This window comes from Gossypium arboreum, chromosome 1, assembly GCF_025698485.1.
Source record: "Gossypium arboreum isolate Shixiya-1 chromosome 1, ASM2569848v2, whole genome shotgun sequence".
NCBI classification, from domain to species: Eukaryota; Viridiplantae; Streptophyta; class Magnoliopsida; order Malvales; family Malvaceae; genus Gossypium; species Gossypium arboreum.
Window position 1 is genome coordinate 4,090,783 of NC_069070.1, and position 12,716 is coordinate 4,103,498.

General features: G+C 33.0%; 1 protein-coding gene and 1 non-coding gene across 2 annotated transcripts; one reads left to right on the plus strand and one right to left on the minus strand.

Annotated features, from left to right (window-relative positions):
• Nucleotides 1-7,652: 7,652 nt before the first annotated feature.
• Nucleotides 7,653-8,846, plus strand: LOC108481960 (ribulose bisphosphate carboxylase small subunit, chloroplastic 3-like). The gene is made up of 3 exons (XM_017785063.2): nt 7,653-8,050; nt 8,120-8,251; nt 8,401-8,846. The coding sequence occupies exons 1-3, from the start codon at nt 7,904-7,906 to the stop codon at nt 8,623-8,625; spliced, it is 504 nt and encodes a 167-aa protein (XP_017640552.1). The 5' UTR covers nt 7,653-7,903; the 3' UTR covers nt 8,626-8,846.
• A 3,270-nt stretch (nt 8,847-12,116) lies between these two features.
• Nucleotides 12,117-12,223, minus strand: LOC128282440 (small nucleolar RNA R71). The gene has a single exon (XR_008272709.1). It is a non-coding gene; the product is annotated as a small nucleolar RNA R71 (small nucleolar RNA).
• Nucleotides 12,224-12,716: the final 493 nt, after the last annotated feature.

The following is a 12,716-nucleotide window of genomic DNA, read 5'->3' on the forward strand; positions in this document are numbered from 1 at the left end:
TTAGAAAAATATTTAGTGAAAATTTCCCTAGTAATGGATTGCATTTAATCTAAAAAATTAAAGGATGTAGTTGGACATCAAAGAAAGTCATTAGAAATGATACATTTTAATTTATTAAATCGATGAATAAACTAAATTGTAAAGAAATAGAGGTGTAAGGGTTAAAACTGTAATTATATCACATAGGTTCAAAGATGAATATAGAAACTTATAAAGGGTAAAATAGACAATTAACAAGAAGATATATTAAAAGTAAAAAAGAAAAAGTTAGTGTACTCTTGAATGATTTTGGACCATAAAATTAAGTAAAAAAAAAATTTCAATTTAGGTCCATCAAATCTAAGTAGATGTTTTTATCTTTGTTAGATTTTTTTTTTTTTAAATATGGAATTATGTACACATCTTCTCTAACGCATGGCAACAAAGGAAAAAAAAAGACTTGCTCTTTTTCATCTCGTTTCATCTCTTTCATCTAATCAATAAAAAATGTACCCAAAACCTTTTGTTTCTCATGAAATTCTAAATGAAATTTAGCTTCCGACACTTTTAGTTACATGTTAGAATTTAAATAGGGGCAAATCTAGAAAAAAAAATTAGAGGGGTCGATATTTAACTATAATTTTGCATGGATTAAAATATAAGTTTATTATGTATTAGTTTATAATTTCACTATTTTTGAAGGGACTGAACAAAAGTTTTTATTTTATTTTTAGGAGTTAAAGTGTAATTTGTTATATATTAATTTTTAATTTCTTTATTTAGAAGAGAATTGAATTGAAAATCTTTCATTTTGAAGGAGCTAAAGTGTAATTTGATTATATATTGATTTATAATTTCTTTATTTCTCCAAAACTTTTGCCTACCCAGTTCAGATTTACCTCTTAATTCAATAACCCATGGTTGGAAGTCAAGAGAAAGTTTAGTGAATGAGAGGCAGTTGAGAAGACAAGGTGAAAAACTCATATTTTCTATCATGTATTCATGTTTATTTTAAGTAGAAACATATGAAATTGATATTGGATATGTATTTTGATTTTCTTTCTTAACGAAGAGGAAGAGAAGGGAAATGGAAAAAGTGGTGTACAGAAAGGAAAAGAATGAAAGAAGGAAGAAGAAGTCTTAACTAACTTACTCAAGCTAAAGTAAAGTACGTACTTTTTTGAACTCTTATTTACCATGTTTGGATTTAGCTAGAAATTTTATAAACTATGATTTAGAATAATATTTAAATTAAAGAATTAATAAATTAGATGGTGAAGGAAGTATGAATATTGAAAGCTAATTTTCAATTCACACTCATAATTATATCCCTTTTTTAGTTAAATATGACTCATAATTAAAGGGTTAAAGTTCATATTCAAGTCTCAACAAAAAATTAATTTTAAAAATTCATCAAAATTTTTTAAGTGATGAAAGGTCTTAGTTGCCTGGCAGCCAGTGTTGTTTGAACCAAATCAACCCATCGAATAGGTTGAATCGAGAATTGACTAGATGATCGACTTTGAACTAATTAGACTGTGAACCAGTGGTTAAACTAATTAAACCGATGATTGAACCAAGGTTTTTATTTTTTTATTTAACTAAAAAAGAGTCATAATTATTACTGTGAATTGAAAATTAGCTTTGTAACATTTCTTACTGGGATCAAATATTAGGCTCGGGTAAGGAGTGTTACAGGTGAGCCTTAAGATGATTATGTAGGATGATCTCGGCATGACCAAGTCTTCCTGATGTGGCATATCAACTAAGAATATGGTCTTAAAAGGTGTTCCAAACATGAACAAGGTCTTTGCAATGCATTGAATAAACTAGATGGTCTCTAAGGGGACATCTGATTTATCTCAAACTATGGGAACTTCAGAACATCTATAAAGAGAGAAACACGATTAGTGGTCACTAGAGGACTTCTCTCTAAGGCAAATTTTGATGCTTAAGTTAGTAGTCGAATGAAACATAATGTAGATGCAACACCCTGAGTCTAGTTTCTAACTCCAGCAAGAGATGCTACATTCACTTACCTATAAGACTTTTCAATTTTCATATATGTTTTAAGCTTTATTTTTTTCTCATATGACATTTAAAACCATTCCAAAGGATCCTACTATGAAGCGGGAGCATTCTAAAGTCATTTAAAATCCTTTCAAGGATTAAAAAACAACATTTTCTTAAAGCAAGGCACCCTAAGTATTAAGGTTTATGCTTGTTACTATAGATTTTTAGGTTCAAAGTTTATAAGTATCGATACTTAGACCCTAAGTATCGGGACTTGGATACAAGGGAGCCAAAATCAAGCTTAAGGACACTTTAAAACATACCAATTCATACTTTAATCATTTACAATCATCCTCAATCATTTATAGACCTCAAAATACTCTTAAAAATAATTCAAATCATTATACAGCTCATTTATGTTTAATTTCCAACTAATATGCCATAAAGGTTCAAAACATTTCATCTTAAACACAACTTATCTTTATGCTGTTGCACTATCTATTTGAACACTTTCATTTTAGTTTGAATACCTAAGTACATGCCACTCTAGTACCATAATTTAAAGTCCATACATCACAAACCTTGCAATGTTTATGAGATGTGACCCGAATTACCACACGTGAACTCTTTTCTCTCAATCTCTTTCTCCAATTTAATTGTTTGAAAATAATGCCTTAAGTTTCATAGAAGTTTAGTAAGTACTCATCTGAACTTTATACTTATCTTACTATTAAATATAAGTTTGTTTTAAACACATTCATTCAATTATTTCATATTGCAATCTCTTCATTTAAAGTAATATAACTTAAAGTTAAAAATCTTCGCTTACCACCTATTTCACTTAGCCTTTAGTAAATGATTGAGAACAGAGAAGGTTGTGCGGAATCATATTGGAATGCTAAAGTGATAATCACACACTTGTATCATAGTGCAGGTCACACTTTGAAGTGCTAATCACACTTAAGAGCTTTGAGGGTATTCTTGTGGCATGCCATTTATTCCCACTAGTTCTACCTTGTTTGTTAGGGACTTTACATTATCTTATTCACTTGTGAACATTTTTTTATTCTCTCATCACACTTGGTCTCCATATTCAAATATACACTTTTCCATGTCACTTTTTTCTATATCACATATTTTCATAACCACTTCACGTCGTTCATCAATTCATTCACTTATATAACATTCTTTCACTAACTTTACATATCACTTTTAGTTTTCACTTTTACATTTGCTTAATCACTAATTTTCACTTCTTATATACTTTACAATTAATTTATTGAATTTCACTCATATTCACTTATGATAGACTTTTATTCTTTTAATTACTTCACTTCTTTACTTTTCTTAATTATTTATGAATCATTTCACTACAATTCATATTATTTATAATTCACTTCACATATAACTTTTTCAATAGAATTTCATCTCTCTTTTAGAAAGCTATACTTAATTCTTCCATTTTCTACTTTCTCACTAACTAATATGTCACATTCATGCGCTTACTCAGAATTTATGTTCATATTGCTTTTGTTATTAACTATATTCCATTTCACTAATTTCTTTACTTATTATTTGATTCATTTTTCAGATGGTAATTTCTTTCTTAAATTCACTTGTTTATAAATTTCATTACACTTTTTAATATTTTCCAAATTAGTCCCTATAACATCCTTAAAACCCCTTTATAATGAAAAAAAGTACAACTGGGTGAATCCAGCCTATTCTTGAAATAAACAACTCATAGGTAGAGTTATCTTGAGAATACATGAGTAGATTTTTTAGAGTAAATAAAATGATATTTAGTAGTGAAAAAAGAGAAGATAGTTGGATATCAGACAAAGTTGAAAAGACTGATATATTGAGGGATATTAATCCAAGGTATAGAATAAATAGTAAGGTTGTGAAAAGTGTAGGGGTCAAAATGTGAATTTAAAATATAAAATGATAAAATTGAATTAATGGGAAAAAGTAGAAGGATTAGAAGTGCAACTACACCAAAAGTGAATAGTCACTCAAAGGATGAATTGTAAAGAAGTGCAACTACACCAAAAGTGAATAGTCACTCAAAGGATGAATTGTAAAGATTCTAAGGGGCAACAAGGTTATTTTTCAAAGTGGATAATTATAGAATTATTAAATAAGAAAACTACGTAAATGTTCGCATTATTTTGAGCCATTGGATTTGATGGCATTTAAGTTTTAATCTTAGATAGATTTTTTTATTAAATTAAATTAAATTAAATTATTTTATTTATTAAATTAATAGGATATATTTATGGAAAGATGGAGAAACTCTCAATCCTTCTTCTTCACTTCAACCAAAGAAAAGAGAAGAAAAAGTTCATTATCTTACAATTTCATCCCTCTCATTCATTAAAGACAAATCCTAGCAAAAATCCTTTGAATTTTCATTAAAATCTTTAGTAGAATTAAATTTCCAACTTTTGGGATATACCTTAGTGTAGTGATTTCTTTTATATGTACTTGGATTTTTTGAACAAATTGGTTTAATAAAATATCTATTAGTTTCATTAATATCTTTATATATTGTCCTCAACGGTTTTTGAATGCAAAGCAAAATGAAAGTAAATATTGGTTCATTGATTATATAATATTTAATTAAGTATAAGTGGTATTACGTGGTCAGATCGTAAAACGAAAAGACAACAAATATTAGTAGATAATATGAACACATCCTTGGTATAATTAGAAACGAACAAATCGATTGAAAAATTAATATGTCGCCTATCGAGTCTAAGTGGGGAGATACCTTGCCATGGACATCGAAGCGGATGACTCCTGAAGATAGAGACATAGATGTGACTAGCTAGACTGCCAGTACATCGAACATGTTTCGACTAGAATAGATCCTAGATTCGTTTATGAGTTTATTCACTTGTGACATTCATAGTGTGTCATACATTAATCCTGAATGGATGATAGATTATGTATGTATGATTCGTATAATTTGATGTAAGGATGAGCATTTATTGAGTAGCTTTCATAATGGCATATAATAAGGACATATGGGTCACACAACCGTTTCACCAGGCCATGCGACTTCACTCAGATCGTGTGTGTCACAGGACCGTAAGTGTATGACATCATCAGTAACGCCATTGATATTAAATGTGTCACAAATCTCCAAAAGGTTAGCTAAATGAACATTCAAATTTTCATCTTACAACTTATCAAGCTGAACATATTGTTGCACCATCTGAATTGTATTTGGCTTAATCTTAAAATTATTTGCAGTAATAGTCGGTCTGACAATACTCGATTCAGCCCCAATCAAAGTGGGCTTAGCATAGTCATACATAGTCTAAGGAACAAGAAGTGCAAAAAGTTGCGGATTAACAAGATTATTATCTATCTCCACAGTAATATCCTTTTGCTCTTGATCATTTATGAAAATCTGTTGACATTGCCTTGCTTGTCGGACCACTTTGTGATTTCTACGAGTAGTTTTTTCGATCTCACTGTAAAAAACTAATGGTTCCAATGGGCTGCCTCTAGTCAAAAACCAAAAGAACATGTAAAAATTAAATAAAAGAAAAATCAGAATTTAAAAATTAAATTTAAAAAGTATTAAAATAAAAATAAAAATGGCTAAATTAATAGAAATAAAGTTTTCTTAATATTATACTATTGGTAACGGCGACAAAAACTTGACGTTCATGAAACTAATTCAGGTAAGTGCACCTATCAATTAATAGTATAGCTATGATGAACAAAGATATCATTCTCACGAGAACTACAAATACTAGTAATTATCGTCTTTCTATTATTTAACTGAATAGTTCGAACAATTGATTAAAACTAAAATTAACTAATTTAATTACTAACGAAGGCCACAAAAAAAAGCATGAAAATAATATAATAAAAACCAAGAAAGGAAACAATACTTAGGAAAGAAGCTACTTAGATTTTATCTATTACTATTAATCTAAATTACGCAATTTTTTTACTTAACACCTTGATCCGTAGAAATCCCTAAATTATGCTAATATCTCTTTCGAGCATAAGAACAATTGACTATAGGTTCATTAATTGGAATTTTTTTCTAATTAAAACCCTTATTGTCGCATTAACTTGTGCTATAGATTCCCCTATTAGATTTGACTCTAATCCAGTAAATTTATATTGTCCTATTTCAAGGATTGCATGCAACTCTATTCAGTTACACAAGATCTACTTTTTAAACAGGATTTTTTCAACCACTGATTTAAGCACATCGAATATGAATTAATAATATAAAAATATTAAACCAAGAATTAAACAACATAATTGAGAACAAGAAACTAAAAATGTATTGCGTAAAATAAAAATCAAACAACATAATCCATCATAGGGTTCATCTCTCTAGTTATTTAGAAAATCAATTCATGTTTGAAAATAGAAATATCCAAGATGTAATATAACCAAAAGAAATAAAAAAAATTCATGATAACTTCCTAAGAAATCAATTGAGAATCTTCAATTTTGACGGAATTATGGTTTAAAGTCAACTTCAATGGTGTTTTTCGAGTTGTTTTCTTTTCTCTTTTCTCTTTTTATTTTTTTATATATACATCATAAAATACTCGAAAAATCTAAAAATTACGATTTTGTATTGTTCAATGTGTAATCCCATGAAATCAACACGACCTATTACACGCCCGTGTGGGTTACACGGCTGTGTGGTCTAGCCATGTGAAATGGTTCAGCCCGTGTGGCATCTGTAGCTTTCTTCAATGCTTTGGTTTTTGCTTATTTTTCACTCATTTTACTCTCAAATGCTGTATTAAGTATTAAAACATGAATTTAAAGGATTAGGTATAAAATTCACAATTGACATGGGATAATCACCCAAAAGCATGTTAAAAATGAAACTAAAACATGTTACTTTTAGCACTTATCGATTGTTTATCATTATCACGATTCCCTAAAAACATAATTTTCAGAGTACATTTATGAAAAAATCTCAAGAGTTTTTAATACAATATTTCATTGTCAAATAAGGTCACCATCCACAAAAAAGTAGTTAAATGAAGAAAGGACAACATAATGAGGCTTTTCAAGAAGGGTCATTTTATAACACCCCTTTCGACTTTAACTGGAGGGGGAATATTGTTATACCCTCATATGCACGAAGACATATGGTAAGTTGGAAGTACACTTGGGTAGTAAGCAAGCAAGCAATAAACTAGAAATTATTCATAAGTCTCGCCTTTCTTCACAACTTCTTAGAAAAGTGCAAGTTATCCGGTACTCAAGTATTCATGCACCCATTGAGAATGTGATGTTGTTGGTCACTAAATACTATATGAGTTCAACTACTTTATATCAACAAGTCAAAATGAATGAATTGAGGTTTACAAAAACCAACACTCTCTCCTTCATATTTCCTCAATCGCTGTATATCTTAAACTTTGTAATAGAAATCGACTTCAAAATTCCTACTTAATTTAAATACTCAAAACGAAATCCATTTTCACTATTTCAATTATTTTGAAGCGACCATGCCAATGTCTTGGACTTTGTAGCACAAGCAACTCAGTGGAAACCATTGGCTTCTAATGCTCGCAATTTCCCACCCTTTTCACTGCTTGCCAAACGTACGGCCGAAGGGTGGTGAAAAATAAAATGGTAAAAGAAAATTGCGGGGAAGTTGGTGATAAAACCGAAGCTAAAGAGCATTAAAAATACCTTCAGTCTTTGAACAAATCGTCTTTTCAGTATCAACTTGCTTTCCCTTCAACAACTATACATCAGCTTACAGGCATCAAAGCCAACTCCTTTTGTCTTTTATTCCTTCCATTCCCATGTCCATTACCTCAACATAAACTACTCTACTCATCATTTATACACAATCAGTCCTTTTATAGCTTACCCAATTTTCTTTCAACCTCCAAATCCAGCCTCCCAGATGTCTGCCGGAATCTTTGCATCACCAATCGCCGGTTCTGGTTTTGTTGGCCTGAAAACCAATGTTTCAAAGCTGGTTCCAACTAATGATTCTATTTCATGGAGCCGGAAAACTGTGTCCAATGGTTCAAGAACCCACTGCATGAAGGTACTGTCATTGGTTTCAGTTCTAATATTATTATGTAGTTCATCTGACTTTGCCTTGTGATTTTAACAGACATGGAATCCAATCAACAACAAGAAGTTTGAGACGCTTTCTTACCTTCCACCTCTCTCAGATGACTCGATTGCAAAGGAAATTGATTACATGATGAAAAAAGGGTGGATTCCTTGTCTTGAATTTGATGAGGTAATAATAATTTTATTTTCTGTAACTTCCTCTAAGAATCAGCTAACCTAGGTCTAATTAAATGATAAAAGGTAGAGATTAATTCCTGGAATCAATATTTTTCAACGTTGTAACAGTTCAAAAACTGGTTTTCCTTTTAATAATGTTAGGTGGGGGCTGTCCACAGGGAGAATAGCAGCATTCCAGGGTACTATGATGGGAGGTATTGGACTCTATGGAAGCTGCCGATGTTTGGGTGCAACGACTCTTCTCAAGTCCTGAAAGAAATTCACGAGTGCAAAAAGGCATACCCCAATGCTTATATCCGTTGCCTGGCATTTGACAACAAGCACCAAGCTCAGTGCATGTCCTTTGTCATTCACAAACCTAATTGAAACCACCACCACCACCGACTGATCAGCAGCTAGCTGCCTACTGGGTTTTCCCCAATCTATTCCTATTCCTTTTTATTAGTAGAATAATGCTATATGATCTCTCTTTCTTCTGTCTTTTCGATGGATGACAATAGGACAGCTGGTGGATGATTATAAGTGTGGTGGGTTGTTTTGTTTCGGACACTTGTTTGCTTTTATTAAAACAACTATGATTATTATAATGGCTTAGGCACGCACTTACTTTTATTAAAATATAATGATAATTATAATAGCTTAAAAAAGCTAACACACAAGTGGATGTGACATTTTATTAGCCCATGGTTTTGGGTTTATTCTCAACGGCGAAGGAGGAGAAGCATTGTAGAGCTCGATCAGTTTTAGTGATTTTTCATCATCAAAAGATTTCTTTTTGTTTAAAAAAAGGAAAATATATCCGAGGAGACAACGGAGTCGGTAGTTTTCGTAAACAATTTGACCCGCACTGTCCAAAACCCCAAATCCCACTTTTTAAAATAATTAATTTTTTTCGGTACAATAAAGAAAAGCTAAAGAAGCCTAGCTGCCAGCAGACTGAAAATTCTTCAAACCATCCATTGCCACTTGCATATCTTCATCCAGCAGCTTCTGAATGTAGCTTGGGGGGTCATTAAAATCCGCAGCCGTTACTTTGTTACTCTCCCTTGTTATATATAGCAAAATTTAACATGCCAATTCCTACTGCAAATATCATGGATCAAGCGCATCTCTAATAAATTATTTTCAGCATCATAGCCTTTTCCAACAAACTCAGTCTGTAACGCATTATCACATTCAACTTTTCAACTTCTATGTGTCGAAAGCCTCTAGCCCACGCAAGCAAAAGGCCCTCATCCACTGCTCTTGCTTCTATTTGAAAAATATTAGAAGTTCCAACTGTCATCGAAAAACCAGCTAACCGTTCGCCACATGAACCTCGGATCACCCCCTATAGCTGCGCGAGATAAGTGGCTTATAAGAAACCCATCAGAGTTCAGTTTAACCCACCCTTCAGGCGGTACTTGCCAATGTTTCCAAGTGACATGGTTGCTCTCAAGACTAGTTTTCCTCTTTGCATTTGCAAGACTCCTAGCCCATGCAAAACTAGTTGAGAGTAAGTATTCACTATTACTGCTAGTATGTTTAAAAAAGTCATTTCAACTCTTCCATAAAAACCAGCAAATAATAGAGAACAAAGTGGCCAACTTCCCTCGACAACAGTAATGTTCCCTTCATCTTGAAAGTTCCAACTAAACCACTCCTCTTTCGTTGATGAAAAGAAAGAGCTCCAAAGATCCCTTGGCAAGATGGACCACCAAACTCCACTAGGAAAACAACAATCTCTCATATCGTGCAATGCAGTTTCCATTGGAGCACCGCATTGTGCACATGAATCATCATCACCATACGTCTACGGCATCTTCACCATTAGTGAGTAAGCGAGATCGTCTAGAAAGCCAAAGGAAAGCTCGTACATGTTGTGGAGCGACAATCTTCCAGACTTTTACGCAAGAATTTTGAGGGTTCAAAATATTAACACCATGCAAGTTGTTGAAGGTATCAGGCCCACTAGTGTCGTAAAGGGGCATCAATCTAGTTAATTGATTAAGGATAGACTGAGGCAAAAGAGATTTGCGACCTTGCCAATCCCAACTGCCATGGTCAGTAACTAGATCGCATATACGAAGAGTCTCATCAATCCTCTCCCGGCTTATGTAATATAGTTTAAGAGAGCCAAGCTCTTTGATCCAACTATAATTCCAAAAATTAATTAAATGACCATCACCCACAAACCAAACAACACCCTCTGTAACTTTACACCAAACATTAGAAAGGGAACGCCACACATACGAACAATTGGTATGCTCAATGGACTTCAGAATCAACCCGTACATGTTGTGCTTGTTGTGAAGGATGCAAACCCTAAAAGCCTCGATTTTAGCCAATATATGGAACCCTAACTTAAGGAGGAAAATGTTATTTTGGTAAGGCTTCGAACTCTCAAGCCTCCTTCACCAAGCGGCATGCAACAATCCATCCAACTAACAAGAGTTGGCTTCGTATTTATAGAAGTAAACTCCAAATAAAATTATATGCAAGCTTCTCAATCTCTTTACACATAGAGACCGGGATACGAGCAATCCTCATAAAATAATTTGGGATAGCAAGCAATACTAATTTAGCAAAAGTAATTCTACCAGCCATAAAGAGGTGACAAACATCTGATCCATTAAGTTTACCTCACACTTCATCCATAACAAATTCAAAAGTGTTTGAGGCACACGTTTGTGAAAAATTAGCATCCTAAGATACTTCCCCAAATCTGTCACCATGGAAAAACCAAGTCGTTAGCTAATGGCCAAAGCGGTCACCTTTGGTGTATTATTAGAGAAAAAGATTTGGGTCTTATGTTTGATAATCTTATATCTAGAGAATTGACAAAATATTGACAAGATATCATTAACCCCATCAGCCTGTTTTAAGTCAGCTATGCAAAATAGAAACAAATCATCTGCGAAGAAAAGATGAGAAAGCGCAAGACCTTTTCCTGAAAGCATAAAGGGCTCTTATTTCCTCTCCTCAATAGCCTGATCTATCATATGACCCAATCGTTCCATTCCTAAGACAAAAAGATACGGGGACAAGGGATCCCTTTACAGCATCCTTCGAGTAGGAAAGAAAGCATCAGTTACAGAACCATTCCAAAGTAGCTTCATGGATACTAAGGTGACACAATACATTACGAAGCTAAAGAACTAGGAAAGCCAGCATCCACTAAAGTGTCTTCAAGAAAATCCCACCGAACTTTATCATATGTTTTTTCAAGATTAGTTTTTATCTCCATCCAACACTTTTTGCTTTTCATGGTCTTAATCGTATGGATTACTTCTTGGGTGACAACGATATTGTTTGACATATTCCTCCTAACAATAAAACTTGCTTGATTCTATTTGATAAGCCTTGCATGACAATACGCAACCGATCCATTAGATTCTTGGTAATAATTTTATAAAGGACCGTGCACAAACTGATTGGACAAAATTGAGTTAGAGAATCTGCCCTCAGAACCTTTAGAATCAAGACCAGCAGTGTCGTATTAAGCTAGAGATCCAAATGGTGACAGTTTAAAGTCTACCAAGTTTGGACATGGTTCATGAGAGCATAACGAGGCCACTATTACAATCAATAATTTCAAGATCAAACCGGCAATGATTTAGATGATCCAGAATAATATACAATTTAGAGGCACAATGACAGAGGATTTGAATAAACACTTAAAATGGTTTTTCCAACTTTGCGATACTTTCAAGTACAATGGGGTCACTGGTGACGCTATTCGTCTTCGGTTGTACTCCTTTTCTTTAACTGATAATGTCTTTTCTCGGTTAGATTCGTAGGCACCAGGTTCTATCATGACATGGGGTGAGCTTGCTGGAAAATTTTTACAGAAGCTTTTCCCTATTAGCAAAGTGGTTCAACTAAGAAGAGAAATTTTTGTTTTTAGAAAAATGGAAGGAAAAAGTTTTTATGAGGCTTGGGAACATTTTAAAATGTTGATCCAGAAATGCTCGCACCACGGATTCGCTAAGTAGATGCAATTGCAGGTGTTTTACAATGGATTGGATGCAAATGCAAGATCTGGATTAGATGAAACAGTAGAAGGAGCCCTTATGAATAAAACGTACGAGGATGAGTACAAATTGATAGAAAACATGACGTTGAACTCCTGTTAGTGGCCTATTGAACAATTTACATATAGCTAGAAACCTGCTACGATAAAACCTATTCAAGAAGATAGCAAATACCAACAATTAGTGGGTAGACTTAACTGTATAGAATCTGTAAATAATGCATTGTTTATATATGGGGGAGACAAACTGTTCTTCCATTATATCAACAATCCTATGGAGGATGTAAACTGCATTGGAAATAGGGGTGGAAATTTCTATTCAAATACATACAATCTTGGATGGAGAGATCACCCGAACTTGATATAGGGAGGAAACCAATGAGGAGGTAATAATTCGAATCAAGGTAAAAGCACTAACTATCAATTTCCTTAATTGTAAAAACCT